General features: G+C 35.3%; 1 protein-coding gene across 1 annotated transcript in view; it reads left to right on the top strand.

The window, feature by feature from the left end:
- The window catches only part of LOC124715407 (tektin-1), a 212,688-nt gene that overhangs the window by 182,947 nt on the left and 10,137 nt on the right, over positions 1–19,604 (top strand). Inside the window, exon 7 of the mRNA XM_047243095.1 lies at positions 16,096–16,232. Within this exon, the coding sequence (XP_047099051.1) occupies positions 16,096–16,232 (137 nt within the window). The remainder of the gene's footprint in view (positions 1–16,095; positions 16,233–19,604) is intronic.

Raw genomic sequence — 19,604 nt, 5'->3', positions numbered from 1 at the left:
CTCTCAACATAATTAACTTCTTCTGTGCCGTGATGAAGCACTGGTCACTGAAAGAAAAAAACTTAAAACCAACTTCAAACTAATTGCATTATGTAGCTCAGTGCCCACTGATACATTTGGTCATTACATCCATCTGGAGATGTTTCCACACTTCATTTAAATTCATAGACATTTGTTTATTCTGTTACTCATTATGATTATTTGCCCTGCAAAGAAAACATTTGACATTTCTTACGGTATTTTGTCATTAGCCCTTAGCTTACATGTTCCATATATTTTTTCATAACGCTTCCTTTTGCTCATAGTAATGTTGTATATAGCTTAGTATTTAATTAAATCTCTGTGTACATATATCAATAGGTTCACAAGTCCTTAGACAGTAGATGTAATTGCTTAGTATTTCCATTTACTTTGTATTTAAGTTAGGTTCTTGTACTTTGGTTGGGCCTTCTGCCAGTCTGTTACACATGCACACAGGTCAATGCCTCCTCTGCTACTGCAGACATCAGCACATATTTTTGAGCATGCACAGCTGAGCCATAAACTAATTTTGTTTATACTTTCACTTCACATGAAGTGTTGTATTACTTCTCATTCCTGTTGATTTTATGCTTACATGTACAAATCAAAAGAATTACTTATACCTATACACAATACTTCATCTTAAAAGAAGAAGAAGAAGAAGAAGAAGAAGAGAAGAAAAAATTACACTTAGAGTTATGTACACTATGTACAAATATATTGTAATAGAAAGATAAAACGCTACCTAGCTTCATCATTCTATGAGAGCCTTTATATCTTTGTGAGAGTGGAGACCCTTGCCTCTCTCTGTTTTCTCATAGACTAATCCGTATTTTCCAGGGTAAGGTACTTTGCAAATTATATATGGTCCTGAATAGAGTAATTGCCACTTCTTAGTCAGTTTGCCACATTTTGTCAATTTAGGGTGTGTCCACAAGAGGACTCATTGCCCTTCAAAAAATTGTGTAACATGTTTCAGTTTCTTATCATAAATTTTCTTTCTATACTCAGCCCTGTTTTCTAGTTTAGTCATGGCTTGTTTGATTTTGTCTTGTAGTTCATTTCTGTAGGGGGTACTTTTGGTATAGGTGACTCCCACTCATTTGTCTGCTTTGTTCGGAACATCAGTTCATTAAGTGTGAATCCTGTTGAATAATGTGGAAGGTTATTGACAACTTGAATGAAAGGAGTTACATTTTCTACCCACTGGGTATGTTTGTGAGGGGTGTATGTCCTAATAACCTGGATAAATTCTGTAAAGACTCGATCTACTAGGCTTGCTTCTGGGTGAAAAAAGCTTACTAATACGTGTTTTATGCCTTGTGAGGTCATAAATTGTTTTCACTTGTAATGCACCTCTTTCTCCAGGGGACAAATACTAATTATTATCAGCAGTAGTATATTAAGCTACAAATTACCATTTTAAACCTGTGTGGTCTCCCTGGTGTACATAGTTGACCACCAGTCCCTGTCACACTGTTCACTCTAACAACAGAGTACATACAGGGTTGAAGACATGGAGAAAGATTGGTCATTGCTGCACGCTCTTAGTCCAGTGATGAATCTCGCCATCCGCTGTTTGTTAAATCAATTTGAGGTCCAGGGTGTGTATTCTGTTGCGTAATAACTGACACATTGTTAAAGTTTCAACTTTTATTTTATAAATGCTGATCATGACGATATTCAATAATTTTCAATGTAACAGCTTTTCCAATACATCATTTCGTTCCCTCTATCCATGAGCTTCTCAAAGCATGCATATTACAAGACGTCTCAACACCAACTGCCCATTGTCTCTAGACAACCAGCTCCTGTTCACAGAGTTTACAAACTGAGCAGTACTGCCAACCTTGGTTGTATATCGATATTTTACACATCACATGTATACATATATGAAAAACATAGTATGAACAGTAGTGTTTTAACAGTTTTGTAACAAAATAATAATATTTCACTTTATGTTTACGTAGTTAAAGTTCACTTGCTCCTTCAAGTTGATTGACGGCATCGCACACCTTGCCAGCCAGTGGTATCGGTAGTTTCAATAGTCCATTACATTACACACTTTTACCCGATGAAATATCAAGCATTATCAGTTAGTAGTACCTTTGGTTTACCTATTCTACTAAATTAGTCTCCCTCATTTCTTTTTCTGATATTCGTAGCAGCTGCATTTTTAATGGCATACATTTTGATGTTTCTAGAAAACATTGTATAGTGCTACTACATGTCTTACCCTTCCTTTACTTCTTGGATATGGACCATCTATGTCCAGGGATACTACATCTAGAGGGTTGTTTGTAAGCATTGGGTGTAGCTCAGTATATTTTGACACATTGGACTGTTTTGATTTTTGACATATTGCACACTTTCTTAATACCTGTATGACTCGCCTTCTCAAATTTGGAATATAACAAAGTGTTGAAGTTTTTTCAGTGTATTTGCCTACTTCATAATCTCCCCATACTTCATGTATGTGTCTTCCAAATTTGTCGATATAATCTTCAGGAATACACACACACACCATTGATCAGAATTTTCATGTTTCCTATGAAACAAAACGCCCTTGTACTCCTGATACCATTTACTTACCTTTCCACCTTCATCTTGTTTAAGGTTTTGCACGTCTTTACTCCGTCTGCAATCTTGCTGTTGTATAATTTTCATTTGCTTACAATATTTATGGTAATCAGACTGTTTTGTTGTACCTTGCATTAATAATGTTTTGATTTCTGCATCTTGCTCTGTTAATTCACTGGATACCTGTAAACCTCGTAGTAGCCTAGACAAGACATCTGCAATAACATCTGACTTCCTTTAATATAAATGATCTTGAAATTGAATTTTTGTAAATATAGACTCCACCTAGCTAATTTACGGTGCAATAGTTTACATGTTAAAAGAAATGACAGTGACTGATGGCCACAGTAAACTTTGGTATTCTTACCCCCATAAAAAATATTCACTTTTTAAATGCCCATATTACGGCTAAACTTTCCAATTCTGCTTCTGATAATGTTAGACAAGCAAAACTGATGACCTTGGGTGCTTCCTTACCTTCTTCTTCTCGCATTTGGAACAAGCATGCCCCCAGCCCCTGAGAAGAGGTATCAGTGGATAAACAAAAATACTTGGACATGTCAGGTTTATTAAGAATATTTGCATTAACTAATACCTGCTTAATATTAGTAATGTCCTCCTGACACTTACCAATCCATAATCAAGGCCTATTTTTTTGTAACAAGTTGAGTAATAAGTCACTGTTCATCAGTTTCTGTCGTACGAATTTATGAAAAAAGCTTTTAGCTGTTTTTTAGTCCTCAGAGCTGGACACCTGTTTACCTTGTTCATTATTTCATTTTCCTTTTTCTAAATAGCTTTTTCTACTACATCTGTGTATAACCTACAATTGGTTACTAACTTCTCTGCAGTGGTCTTACTCTTATCTGACATACCTGCTTCAGCTTGACTAATGATATCACTTAGATTTTCATTGACATTATCTCTCTCCTTCTTAGCACATGCTGAATCAACTTCTAATGTTGCTGCCCTTAAAGTAAGATCTGCAGCTAGAGGTACACCCTCATAGTCTTTGTTTACTTTGTTAATGACAGTGGTTACCATTCTTTCTGTCTAACACAACCTGTTTTGTGTGGCTTCAGTATTTGCTTTCTCATCTGTGATTTCCTTTATCTGTTGCTCTACTAGATCATGATGGTTGTTAAAAGAATCTATCTTCTGTTTTAACTCCATAATGTTACCATTCACTTCAGAAAGTACTTCATGCTTTACTTGTTTTTTCATATAATTCAATTTTTCGTCGATTTCAGTGCGAAAATTTTTGGCTAAGTCATCGAACTTCTGAGACTGTGTCTTGTAAATCCTTGAATATTTTTTTTATTTCATTATATTTAGATCTGTGTAACAATGTTTTGTTACTGTTTCACCCTGTTCATATCTTGTGTGAAATTATCAATTTTGGTATTTATATCTTGTTTCATATTACTGAAATTTTTGTTGGTACTATCTAATTTCGTGTTTATATTAGATAACAACTGCCATAGCAGTACATCACTTGTACTACTGTGGTTGCTGTCAGCTAAACTTTCCAAGTTAATGTTTGTGTTGTGACCAAGTGGTGTTTGTAATGTGTTGTCAAGATTCATAATTGTATCGCTCTCCAATATTTCATTCATGAGTCATATATACCACTCTGAGAGATGCGGGACATTGTCTCATCATTTGTAAACCTTATGCCCTCAAGGTTATTCCACTGTGGAGCATCACTATCATTTGTCACACCTGCGACACTCATCTCTGACCTACTTAACCCTTCTGCAGCAGGCATGCATGGCGCCTGAGCTTCAACTGTTCGGTCACGCAATTTCGTTTCATTTATTATCATCCTTTGCATCATTTACATGGCACAGGAATTGTCATGATATTGTCCAGAATATGCACAGCATAATATTACAAATTTACATCAAATACATGAAATTAACATTTTGTTGAAAGTTAAAACATTGAATTAAAACACGTCAAATTAACATTATATAATATGTTGGAAATTAAAACATTGAATTAATGGGTTGTTCTTTTACATGCTCTTTTAATATGTACTATATATAAAGGATTTATATATATTTAGTACATTTTGGAAAACACATATTACACATAATTTAGAGTTAAAAGAGTATAAACGAGACATAGAACTGACAATGAGAACAACATGATATTGACAATACAATTATCTGTTAGTAATTTAAGGATTCAAAATATTCCTCTATGCTATAAAAACACTTATTTATCAGAAACTTTTTTAATTCTGACTTAAATTTTCCTTCATCTTCTGTTCCCCTGATGCAGAGTGGCAGAGCATTATAAAGCTTTATTCCATAATGGCTCACATGTTTTTGAGCTTTTGTTTTTCTTGTTCTTTCTACATGTAGTTCTTACAGATACATGTATTGTAGTCATGAAGATCTGAATTTACACGTAAACTACTCAAGTGTGTTCTTGTATGCAGCCTGCCTTTTAATATGTACAAAGATGGTACTGTAAATATGTTTAGCTGTATGAGCAAGGGCTTGCAGTGTGTTTGTGGAGAGCTAATTCTAATGGCCCTTTTCTGGAATTTAAAAACCTCTCTCAAGCGACATTTAGTTACACCCCAGAATGTTATTCCATAGGATATAATAGAATCAAAATAAGCCATATACACTAATCTCGTACACTCTGTATTGCAAACTCTAGAAATTATTCTCAGTGCAAAACATGCTGAATTGAGTTTTTTGGATATATATGTGACATGGTCTTTCCAGCTCAAGTGCTGATCAATGTACATGCCCAAAAATTTTGTAGACCACACTCTCTCTATTTCATGGTCACTCATTGATAAATGGTGATCATCCTTCTCATTTACTTTACCATACTGTATCTAATTTGTTTTATTTAAATTGAATGCTAACTTATTAGTGTAAAACCATTGTTGCACACTCTTCAGAACCTTTTCAGCTGTAGTGAATAAGGATTTGCTGTCATCATTTATAGTTATGCTTGTATCATCTGCAAATAACATAACTTTTGATGATCTGTTAGGCCTTTCAATGTCATTTATATAGATTAGGAATAATATGGGGCCAAGAACACTACTCGAGGGACACCTACTGCCACTTTCTCAGCATCAAATACCCACTTTATTTTTTGCTTACTCTGAGATGAGGTGAGTTTCACAACCTGAGTTCTATCTTGGAGATAGGATTCAAACCATTTCCTCCCAATTCCTCTGATGCCTATTGCCTCCAGTTTGTCAAGGAGAATTTGATGATCTTGAAGGTCTTGGAAAGATCTAGGTTTATTCCTACCACACATTTGTTATTGTCTAAGTTACGAATAATTTCTTCCATATAGGCCTGTATAGCTGTTCCTGTGCTGTGACCAGTATGAAAACCATGTTGATTACAATTTAGAAGATTGAAGGTGTCAAGGTAGCTTATGAATCTAATTTTCATCAGTTTTTCAAAAATTTTTGATAAAGATGGAAGGATGAATGTAGGTCTATAGTTTTCTGCATTATGTATATCCCCTTTTTTTAATAATGGTTTAACCTTAGAAATTTTCAGCCTGTGGGGGAACACACCTCGATTGAATGATAAATTGGCAATATGTACCAGTGGTTCCAAGATTTTTGAGGCGATTTTTTTTTATTATTGTCATTGGCACTTCATCCAGTCCTGCAGCCTTTTTGGGTTTCATAGTGTTAATTACTTTCAGTATTTCATATTTATTAGCGGGACTTATTATCGTGCTCCATGTTGGTTAATTGTGTTTTTGCTATTTCTATCATCAATGAACATATATTTTTCCACCATGTTGTATGAATATGCAAAAATGAAAACTTTACAAAAAATGTTAAAATGTCATATGCTAATTACTACACTTGATAATTGTTGTTTACACAACATCAAAGCTTGTTTTACCTCTGTTATGATATGCACACTATTGTGTCACAATTCTTTATGTTTTACTTATCACATGTATCACACAGAAAAATTCCTGTAAATTTTCCACTACAAAATTCAGGGAAGGGAATCATGAGGAAATGGTTTCTATCTACTTCAAAATAGTTGCAACCAAGTGTAACCATGTAAGTAGCTTGCGTAGCCGTCCTACCTTTGCTGTGCCTAACAGAACATCTTATTATGAAAAATTTTACGTAACCTGTGGCCAACTCTTATTCCTTTCTAAAATTTTCTCCTCAATTTTTGCCTTTTTGCTTTACTTGCTCCCTGTTGTGATTCATGCAATCAAAAATACAGAAAATTAGTTTTTGTGACTAATAACAATGTCATAGAAATTTCTTACAAAAAATAGTCAACAAACCCTACTTATAATCAGTGCCCTGAAGTCATGGCTCTCAGGTTGCCAATTGTATTACAATAATAAAAAAATAAATGGAAAAGAAAAACTTAAAGTATAGTACAATTGCATTGTTATAAATGTTCTGCATGTGCAAATTTAGGCTATTTGGACTTGCTCTCTTACATTTCAGTTGTTGATGCAGGCAGCCAACTTCAAGGACACCAGTACATGTCCAAAAATGAAGAAAATCCTCCTTACTTGGCTCCACTTCACTTTGACAAAAATACTTATTACTGTTGCTAAGTCTTCTCTTATGTAGACTCCAAAATAATACATAACACTCGTAATACTTCATACTTTGAACAATACATCTTAACCATCCTTCTACATATGAGAGAGTGAAACACAAAATCATATACAAAGAAAAATGAATGACTTTTTTTTTTCTTTTGTCTGCACCTTACCGCTCATTTATAATTCATGTCTTTCCTGACCCTTATGGCCGATTGCTGTTTCATCATTCATTTTTCTTTTTAAATAAATTTTGACTGTAATGTATTCGGGGGTCTTTGACCATGTACCTACACAGATCGGATGTGTTTTTTATTTTGGAAATAACAACGTAATTTTTGCAGCTTTGAAGTGGAAACTGTAAACACAGTGTAACAAAGAAAAATGTGAAAAAACGAAAACAAGATAAAAACAGGCAATTCTTCAGTAGTTACTACATCAATTGGAACCATGAAAATCTATAAAATCAAAAATTTCAGCCTCAAGAAACAACCCCTAGACGTGAAGAACTGGAGCCAACTATGAGAAAAGAAGATAAGTAAAAAGTTATTTGTAAATCTTACTCCTCTCTAAGCTTATTAAAAGAAATTTATTATGAAAAGAGTGGCAATCAACAAATGACATGAGAGGGGTAAGATTATAAAATTGTACTCCTCTCAGTTCTTATGGAAAGACTTAAAGAGAGTTGTTATAACAAAGGAGGGAGGGGTAGATAACAACTGGAGGCTCAGCCGGGATCAACTAACAAATAATGAAGTTTTGTCTGTTGCAGAAGGGAGGGTGATTTGTGTCCTTTGCAGTTTATGTATGAATGGGTTTCCGGTCATATGACGCAAGAAGACTGAGGGCTGAACAACAGAGCAAATCATAGCAGCAGTGATTACATACTACCAATAATGATGGACCAGATCAAATAAAAGAGGACTTAGCAGCTACAACCAGGGACATCAAAAAAGAAATATGAGTACAAACTATTTGTGAAGTTAATTTGTTTGTGGGATCGTGTGCTTGTTAACAAAATGAATGGGGATGAGGGTAGAAGTGAGGTAGAAATGAAAGCTGTAGGATCCAGTCATGACATGTGAAGTCATGACAAGTGAAATTGTAGCCAATAAAGAAACAGGAAAAACTGAAATTTCACAGTTAATTTTTGCAAAACTAGAGGAAATGAAGTCAGATAATAATAGCAAATTTAGTGCAGTTAATGATCAGTTAACTGAAATAAGAACTGAAAACAATAGCACAATAGCCAAAGTACAAGATCAGATAGGTCAACTTAGAAATCAAGTTTCAGAGTTAAAAAATGGTTGTCAGAGGGGTTAAAAGTGTGACTGAAAAAGCTGATGTTTTAGAAAATAAATTTATTGTTTTAGAAAATGAGTTGGTAATTGAATCAGCAACATGATCAAAGAATGTTGATGATGTTAGAGTTGAACAAAAGGCCATACCTGAAAAAATGGAACAAAATATCACCAGTTTAAACCAAAAAATTCTAGATGTCAAAAACAATATGCAAACTAATGTAAATGTTTTAGATCAAAAAATTTCAGCAGGTCAGGAAATCTATGTTAACCAAAGTATTTGTGCAAATAGTGGTATTGCTTGGTCCAACACTCCTACCAATAGTTTTCCATCGGACAATTTACATCCAGTAGATTTTCTGCGCAACTGTAGAGATGGTTTTGTGTCAGCCATGAATGACAATCAAAAAATTAAATTTGTTAAAAGATGTCTCGAAGATGAAATTCTATCGTGGGTAAATTTAAATTTAAGTCTGTTGGAAACATATCAGATTTTCGAGAAAAAATTTTTAAAATAAATTTTGGTTGGAAGCTGAACAGGGGAGAATCAAAAGTGAATCTTTGAATGGTCCTAATTAAAGTATTAGGGACAGCACTTTGAAAGAGTATTGTAAGAAGCAACTGAAAAAATTAACACACCTTGATAAACCATTTGATGAAATGACTTTGATTGATGTGCTTAAAAGCAGATTACTAGAAAGGTTGCAGAGGGATTTAGTACGTGGACCTGACAACTGATTAAATAATTTTTATGATATGTTGATGGGCTGGATAAGGCAGCAGAAAGAAGTATGTACCATAATAATCAAAATGACAGAAATCACAAGCGAGTAATTACAGAAACACAGATAATGGTAACTTCTATCAGGATCAAAGTGTCAATAGAGAGAGAAATTTTGAACATCAGCACGATAGGAATCATGGAGACAATCAAGAGCATTTTAATAGAAGCAATAATCATAAAAGTAACTACTCGGGGAATGGCAGTTTGCCTCAATGAAGGTCCATTGTTTTTGGGCAAGCAAACATAACAAACACAGGACCTCCAAGTTACACTTGCAATTAGACAAAAATAACAATGTTAATGGTATGGCACATGTATCTGAAATTGAACAGAAGAAATATCAGATTTCTCATTCATGTTCTGATCAAAACTTTTGGGATACTATGTTTAATTATGGTGATGCAGGTGCTAATCACAAACCAGAATATGAGAGTAGTGAGAATTTTGATATAATATGTATTAATGATTTCTTCTCTTGGTCAGAAAACAGTGTTGTTGATGTATGTAAATCAGGTGATGACTGTATTGGTTCTGAACTAGGGGATATTTCTGATGTAGATATGAATATGTGAATGAGAACTGTGGAATAACTGAGGTTGGTATGTGTGAGACTGATGGCTTATTGCAAATGAATGGAGGTGAGGTAAGTGACTTTGATGGAAATGAGTTGGGGTTGATTTGGTGAAAGAGACCAAACAGTGTGGTCATCGGTCTCATCAGATTAGGGAAGGATGGGGAAGGAAGTCGGCCATGCCCTTTCAAAGGAACCATCCCGACATTTGCGTGAAGTGCTGTAGGGAAATCATGGAAAACCTAAATCAGGATGGCCGGATGTGGGATTGAACCATCACCCTCCCGAATATGAGTCCAGTGTGCTAACCACTGCACCACCTCACTTGGTGATGGAGATGAGACTTGGCTTATTAGTGATATTCTTGGAGAAGTAATTTTGGAGGAATATGATGGTGATGAGTATCAGGTATTTGTGGATTTTAAGTATAATGAAGTTTCAGAGTTTTTTGTGAATGATGTTGACAATGCAAGTAAGGTAGGTGATGTATGTGGTGTTGTAAGTGAGTCATGGAATACCAGTGCAGCCAAAACAGTTCATTAATGTCATGCAGAGTGGTAATCCAAACAGTAAAGGTGGGTTATCTGTGAACCTAAAGGATAAAGATGAAAACTTTCTGAAGATTGTTTGGGACCAGACTTATGATAACACAGATAACTGTGCATTTTGCAATAAGTTAGCTATCAGTAGTCAGAATTTGTATACAAATTAGTGGAATGAAGTGAAAGAAGATCTAAAGAGGAAGTGTAATTTTGGCAGTAATGTGTTTTGTGTTCCTTCTGTAACAAGTGATGTTAGTTGTGCCATGGAATCCATTCATTGTGTTCAGTCTTTACCTGACAACATGAGTATCCAAAGTAATGCTATCATACCAGTAAAGTTGATGAAACCCTATAAAGACAGTGTGGATGTAGCATTTGATGAAATTGAAAGTGATCTTTTGCAGGAAGTGTCTGACAACAGAGAAGATGATTCAGATTTTGGGTGTCCTTACATTAAAATTAAGATTAATCAGTGGGAAAGCAACTGTTTGATTGATACAGATAGCCCAAATAGTGGTGTATCTGAACAATTTAGGGACAGGATCAAGTATATCAAGAATGTCATGGAAATGTCCATTGTATATGTAAAGATAAGAAGAATTACTGGTAAGCAAAGTAAATTGGGAAAATCTCAGGTACTGTTAACTTTTAGTATAAAAGACAAGACCTTTGAAAATGGATGCATAATGACCGACACCTGGTCTGGAAGAAAGTATACACTATGTTTGCAGATTCATACGAATATATAATTATGTTTAGTTTGTCAGGAATGTAGTATGTAAGATGATGAGATTTCTTAAGTTCTGTCTTATCTATTGAGTATGCTACACTACATTTGCAGGTTCATACAACTGCATAATTATGTTCTGTTACAGGTTTGTGGTTCAGAAGTTGATACACTTATGCCATGGTACTAAATGAGTAGATCCTTTAACAATTTTGAAATGGGACCATGCCATTAAGCATCTAACAATAAATTTTCATATCATGGACTGTAAAAATTAGGAATAGTATCTTAGAATATCTGTGTGTATCACCTTACTAGTTGATTTTTTCATTGCATTTAGCTCTGTTTATTAAAGTTTTGTATGTGAACACTTTTTAACCCAGTCTGATGTAGACCCTGTATACTTGTCTTCTTTTTTTCCCTCAATGTAAATAGGCAAAGCATATGCTGTGCGATGTGAGGGGGGTATTAAACAGCATACTTGTTACACAAAACAATGTTGCAGGATTTGATGTGAATGCTAGACAAGAAGTAACCTATCCGTTGGAGCATGTGATGAGAAATATAGGGAGGGAACTGATAGATGTGGGTGGATCCAATCCCACACTCCTATATGGCTGCATCCTTGCTGGTCCAGTCAGCTTACAAGAGACCATAGGTGCTGGGTAATGTACTCAAGCATCTGTCAGCTAATCAGTGTTCTGACTGAAATTTGTAAATTGTTAGCCAAGAGCTTATCCTATATGAAGAATTAATAGAACTGTTTGTTTAGAAATTTCATCACTGCCATGGGCAGTGTTATTCCTCATAAATGTATGGTTTTTCAAGTAGAGGGATTATCTTCCCAATACATATATAATTATTTCAAATACTTTTGTACATCTATGTTATATCTTTTGACATCATTTTGTACAACGTTTGGCAAACCTTATAGTAGGTCACAAAATATTGTAAACAGATTGTTTCCAAATTTTGTGAGGGGGATATTGTAAAGGGACATTACTTTTCCTCAGCAGAAGTAGTCGATACTAGAAATATTTTCGAATTTTGGACAGGTCAATATTATCTCGACTATATATCTGAAAAATTGCATATAATTTTATACATAATATGTTATATTTCAAGTTAAAAACCATGAAATTGAATTACTTTATTTTTGTTGCTATGATAAATATGTACTAGCTCTGAATGTACAATTAAATTTTTTTTTTTTTTTTTAGAAACATTTGAAACTACGGAATATTTGGTAAACTTAAAATTTCTATTATTAATTATGCAATTTGCTTCTGTTGAATATGTTTATTTCTGGACTCATTTATAGAATAATAGTATAATTTACTATAAATTCATTTGTCGAAAAAAATTGTAAGCCCTTTGGAATATAGTTATTACTGCAGAGTGAAGTAATAGTGGGCATGTTTCTGATGTGATCGGACATGTTTTTTTATTTGGGATGAACAATGTAATTTCGGCTTTGTTAACATGAAAATTGTAAAGACAGTGTGATATTGTAAAATGTGATGCAAATAAACATTGTAAAAAGAAAAATTCTGTACAGGCATTCTTCAAATTTATGTAGATCAATTGGACCATGAGAACCTAAAATGTGAAAATTTCAGCTCCAAGATACAGACCCCTACACTTGAATAACTGGAGCCAACTGCATGAGAAAAGTAGATAAGCAAAAATTTTATTGTAAATCTTACTCCTCTCAAATTTTAAAACCATACAAACATTTGTGACAACAAAGGAGGGAGGGGTACATTACAAGTGACATGGTTCACATCCAACAAACGTCTGCATAACCCAGATAAGACCCACCATATTATATTAGAACTGTCTAATGAAATAAAAAATAAGTCCTTTGAACTTTTAAGATTTCATCAGTCATATTTGGGAAAGAATATCATGGGTAAACTACCTACTGCATAAATTGAGAGGTGCAGTTACTTCTGAATATCTAAGACTTACATTTTAGACTGTTCCAGTCCCACATTTCTTATGGAGACCTGGTATGGGATGGGACACTCTTCACATGTAAGTGATATTTACAGAATGAGATTTTCATTCTGCAGTGGAGTATGCATGGATATGAAACTTCCTGGCAGATTAAAACTGTGTGCCAGACCGAGACTCAAACTCGGTACCTTTGCCTTTTGCGGGCAAGTGCTCTACCAGCTGAGCTACCCAAGCACGACTCATGCCCTGTCCTCACAGCTTTACTTCTACCAGTACCTTGTCTCCTACCTTCCACACTTTAAAGAAGCTCTCCTGCGAACCTTGAAGAACTAGCACTCCTGAAAGAAAGGCTATTGCAGAGATATCCCACAGGCTGTGGCTAAGCCATGTCTCTGCAATATCCTTTCTTTCAGGAGTGCTACTTCTGCAAGGTTTGCAGGAGAGCTTCTGTAAAGTTTGGAAGGTAGGAGATGAGGTACTGGTAGAAGTAAAGCTGTGAGGATGGAGCGTGAGTCATACTTGGGTAGTTCAGTTGGTAGAGCACTTGCCCGCGAAAGGCAAAGGTCCCGAGTTCTAGTCTCGGTCCAGCACACAGTTTTAATCTGCCAGGAACTTTCATGTAAGTGATATGTTGAAAATATAAAAAGAGTCCTATGAGAAAGGTGCGGGGCTTGCCTAAGAGATAACTGTTGACGTTTGTACAGAAAATTTAAGATATATACAACTGTAAATTTGCTGATATAATTATATTCACGTAACATTATGTCTTAATGTTATATGTTAAGCTAATTGTAAAACAATTTCATGGCAGAGGAAAAATTCGTCACCACAACAATACAGACAAAATGAAAATTAATATTCCAAGTGTCATGCCAGTAAAAGCAGCCCACTCACCCAGAGTCAATTTTGTAAAAATATTTAATAAACTACCACTCTCAGTGTGGTCCATAACATATAAATTACTTCAAACAATATTGTAGAAAAGGTTTGGTGAAAACCAATTTAATAATATTTATTACAGATTTCTTTTAAAGAATGGAGTATATATGCTGTATGTTGAAATTCAAAATGCATGTAAATATCTGTAATTTGTGTGTTTGTAAATAAGCAGATCAATAATTATGTATGATTTAATTATGTATAAGAAATGAGGCCTATTCTGTTGTATGTATGTTGAATGGTAAATGACAGTTGACTGATTTAATTTAAGGATGTGTGTGTGTGTGTGTGTGTGTGTGTGTGTGTGTGTGTGTGTGTGTGTGTGTGTGTGTAGTTATAAGAAATACCTAATAAGGTGTGTGCTTTCTAATTGTGTCTTCTACTATAGCAGTCAAGTCACAACTTTTTTCACAATAATACTCTTAGCTGCTCTGAGATATTTTTGGTTTCTGAACAATGGAATGCATTCCACCAGTCCAGTCCTAGTAAATATTATTAAATCACTGATTCAGACAGGTCCACACTTGTTGTACTGCTCAAACTTAGTGACAACTCTGTGGTCAAATGTGTATGGTGCTGTGGCCCTTCAGATAAGATGGCAATCGTGCTTATTGTTGTTACAGTGCATTCTTCACTGCCTACCTGTGTCTGTGTATGAGCCTTGTCTATCCATTAGTTCCATACTTACCACATTGTCATAGTAGAATACCTTATAGAAGCTCAAATGTTATGGTATGACACAATCATTTCCAGAGTTGGGCAGTTGCTCAGTTTATTGTACATACCTCTATTAGAACTCTTAGCATTAGTATTGTTGAGTACTTTTTGTACCACTACATATTTTATTTCTCGCTGATTCTTTTGATATATTTTTTAGGAATACAGTAGGTACAATGCACTGAGGTAACAAAAGTTATGGGATACCTCTTAATGTCATGTCAGACCTCCTTTTGCTCAGCATAATGTAGCAACTTAATGTGGCTTTGACTTGACAAGTTGTTGGAATTCCCCTGCAGAAATATTGAACCATGCTGCCTCTATAGCTGTACAGAATTGTGAAAGTGTTGTCAGTGCAGGATTTTGTGGATGAACTGACCATAAATGTTTATAGGATTCATGTCCGGCGATCTGGGTGGCCATGTCATTCTACGGAACTGTCCAGAATTTTTTTCAAACCAGTCATGAACAACTATGGTGTGGTGCACATGGAGCACTGTCATTCATAAAAATTCTGTCATTGTTTGGGAACATGATGTCCATGAATGGCTGAAAATGGTCTCCAAATAGGTGAACATAATCATTTCCAGTCAATGATTGGCTCAGTTAGACCTTTTTCCATGTAAACACAGCCCACATCATTATGGAGCCACCACCAGATTGCACAGTGTCTTGTTGACTACTTGTGTCCATGACTTGATGGGTTCATGCCACTGTTTTCCAACTTATAAGATCACGAGCCCAGGAGAGATGCAGGCTACGTCATCCTGTTAGAAATGCACTTGCATCAGTTGTCTGCTGCCATAGCCAATTAATGCCAAATTTCGCCACACTGTTCTAATGGATGTATCTACTGAAAGCCCCAAATTGATTTCTGTGGTTATTTCACACAGTGTTGCTTGTCTGTTAGCATTGCCACTGCTGTTGGTCATTAAGTGAAGGCCATCAGCCACTGTGTTGCCTGTTGTGAGAGGTATTGTCTGAAATCTGATAGTCTCAGCTTACTCTTCACACTGTGGATCTCAGAATACTGAATTCCCTAACAACTTCCAAAATGGAATGTCCCATGTGTCTAGCTCCAGTACCATTCTATGTTCAAGATTGTTAATTCCCTTTGTGTAGCCAAAATCAGATTGAAAACTGTTTCACATGAACCACCTGAATACAAATGGCAGCTCCACCAATACACTACTCTTTTATACCTTGTGTACATGATACTACAGTCCATCTGTATATGTGCAAATCGCAATCCCATGACTTTTGTTACCTCAGTGTATATGTTCATAGACATGACACAGGCTTCATATCAGAGAAGTTTTGTCAGACAGCATTGAATAGCAACAATATAAGTTACGTGAAATATAACTTTTTCTTTGTTGCAGACAGTACAAAAAGCAAATGAAATGATTCGTAATATTACGCAGACTGAAAAAGAAATTACTAATAAGGAAGCTTTTTTGGCACTTGCTCAAAAAAGAATATTAAATAGAACACAAAGGCCTAATATAGAGCTCTGCAGGTAAATATTTGGTTCTATAAATAAATAAGTTGAAAACAAACTTAGTGATAGTAGGAAACAAGTTTTCTGCCAGACTCTCATTTTCTCACCTATTGCTATACATTACAGTAAATTCTGCCCTTCAGCATCTGACTGCAGTATCATGTCTCATATTTTACCATCACTGGATATTTTTGCCCAACTACACATTAAACCTGATACCTCTTTACTTATCAGCTGTCCTTCTGTAATGCTGTACAGAATACTTATGCTTAAAGATATGAGTCTGAAAGTTATAAGCAGTTTTCATGTCATCTCATGAATACATAATCTCCTGTACTCACAACATAATCAACAACTGCTCTAGTGGTTATTTATTGTTGTTTTCTTCATTAACTGCACTCATGATTAATATCCCATCTCAGTTTTACTTCACAAACTACAAACCATCTGTAAAATGCATATGTACATGCTGAACATGGTATTTATGAGCACATCAAATGGGGGACTGGCAACCACAAGGACCCAAACCACAGAAACAAAGTTTTGAGTATAATAAATGTTTGTGAAAATCAAATTTATAGAAAAACTCCCAGTTTCTAGGTCTGAATTGTTTTTTAACCAAGTCTCAACATCCTATAATTCCTACAAAAAAGAAATGTACCCATTGTACCATATGGAATATTAATTAATATTTAAGATTACCTTTATTGATAATGTTAATTCTCAAAATTACCATGTGTAGGCTAGTGACAATAGTGCCTTTTTACTGTTGTAAAATTTGTAGTTAATATGAAACTAAATCAGAACATAAAGAGCAGATACTAAATGCATCACACACACACACACACACACACACACACACACACACACACACACACACACACACACACAAGTATGACCTATTGCAAGCCTTCATGGTCCTCATTATCATCATTTTCATTAAACGTACCCTGTTGCTTGAGGTTCAGATAAAACTGCTGATATACCTATGAATATGAAGTACTTTTTACCATATACATGATGTAAACACTAAATTACGTAGTGTACCCAACATAACAATTGAGCAGTGCCAAGCAACAAAATTATACTTTGTGCTTTGAACCCATATGGAAATGAATATAGAGAAATTGGTGATACAGCTTTTTGTTAAAGTTCATATGTACAGTGTGGAGCTAGAGATATAGGTAAAGTTCGTTCACCATCAAATCAACAGACGTCAGGAGCACACTATGGTTCTCAGCACTTCAAATATTGTAATAGGGAATATTTATGGCAATATTCTGAACTTCAAATGTTACAGGCAGTGTATGGATTGCACAGCCATTCAGGAATAATTATGAGTCAATGAAAACCATGCAAAAGTAAAGCATGTAGTCACAGTATGTTTTTTAATATGTAGTCACTTTCTTGTATGTTCAGTAAAAATTTTACAATTGATTTTAAACTAACTTCTGATGAGGTACAGACTTGAAACTTTGAATTTAGCTCAGACCTGGATGACAATGCAATCAACCCACTTTCTTGTCAGGTATGGGGACAAGAGTTCTTTGGTTTTTTGTCTGTCTGCTTGTTACAAATTTTGCAACTGTTTTCTAGCTTCCCATTGAGCTTCAGACTTGAAACTTTACCCATAACTCATAAATGGATGAAAATACAGTATTAGCTCATGTTCTTGTCTGGTATATGGTGGAGGGTACTTTGTGTACTACTGATGTATCCCTCTTTTTCTATACCAGTCGAAAATGTTTTCTGTTAAGAATTATTGCTGCTAAGCATCTGTGTGAGAAACTGAAATATATCTCTAACTTAACCACAGGTAACTACTGTAATCCCATCAAAATGTTAAAATCAATTTTAAAATGTTCATACACACAACACTATAAACCAGAAAATAATTATTTAATTAAAAACTCATTTTCTATGCAATAAAATTGTTAGTAAGTTAGGTGAACTATCCATTCATCAATTATCTATTGCATGAACCCCACATTTTTCACTTTATTTTCAAGTATTGTCATAGCTATAAAAAATCACAAGCACAAATTTTCAGGACTATCTGTATGGGGTTAGAAATATGTATATGGCTACGAGAGATTATGAGGGTGTTCCCAAATGTAAGGTCTGCAATTTTGTTTTAAAAAATGTAAAGAAACATTTATTTACAATTACTTGCACTCAGTTTTGAAGCTTGAACATTTTTATAGGCACTGTAGCAGTTTTTGTATGCCCACGTCATATCAACCTGCATCCATGCTATTGAAGAAGCTTTGAACATCATCTTTCACCTTGTTGTCATCACTGAAGTGGCTTCCAGCCAAGTGTACTTTCAAATTGGGAAGCAAGTGTTAGTCACTGGGCACTATGTTTGGACTGTAGGGTGGATGGGTGATGGTGTAACATCCAAATTATTGCAGATGATCCATGGTTTGACAGATAATCTGGGGGTGAGCATTATCATAGAGAAGGCTTATGTCCTTGCTCAATATTCCTCTTCTTCAGTTCTGAATGGCCCAGCTGAGATTTTCAATGTCTGACAGTATCTGTCGGCATTAATTGTTACCCCAGGAAGCGTGAAGTCAATCAACAATATCCCTTTCTATTCCCAAAACACAGCTGTGATGATATTACCAACAGAGTGCATTCTTTTGAATTATCATGGCCTGCGTGAATCGGAATGCTGCTGCTATGTAACTGTTGCTTGGTCTCAGGTGTGAAGTGGGAAGTCCACATTTCATCACCCATGACTATTGAATCCAAAAGATTGTCCTTATCTCTATAGTATCGAAGAAATTCGAAGAAATTGGCAGGAAGTTTCAATGCATTGTCGTTTGTGATCTTTTGTCAGCATTCTTGGAACCCATCTTGCACACACCTTCTGAAATTTCAACAGTTGACTCAGAATCTGGTGAATGGTGGGTTGAGAAACCTCAGGAACAACATTGCAGAACTCATTGAGAGTGATCCGTCAATCTTGAAGCACAATTTTTTCGACCTTTGCAATTGACTCTTCAGAAATTAGCAATCTTTCACTTCATTCCTCATCATGAATTGCAGTATGACCATCTGCAGACTCTCTACACTGCTTGTGGACATTTTTGACATCCATGCATGACTCTCCATACACTTCCGTCAACTGTTGGTGAATGTCAATTGGTTTAACACCTTTTGCACCCAAAAATTAAATAACTGTGTGAACTTTGCACCTGGCAATAGCATCTAATGAGACCTCCATTGTAACTAGCTGCCAATCCAAGACTGAAAGCTCCAGTGGATGTACAGTAGTTTCTGTAGAGAGCAGAGGGAGTAAAGAAAGATACAATGTGGCAACAGCTACACAAACAGTTTCTCTGTGGTCCCAGTGCTTTGAAGGCCTTACATTTGCAATTACCC

This window comes from Schistocerca piceifrons, chromosome 1, assembly GCF_021461385.2.
Source record: "Schistocerca piceifrons isolate TAMUIC-IGC-003096 chromosome 1, iqSchPice1.1, whole genome shotgun sequence".
NCBI classification, from domain to species: domain Eukaryota; kingdom Metazoa; phylum Arthropoda; class Insecta; order Orthoptera; family Acrididae; genus Schistocerca; species Schistocerca piceifrons.
Note: the sequence above shows the minus strand (reverse complement) of the source record. Positions and strands in the feature narration are given on the sequence as shown.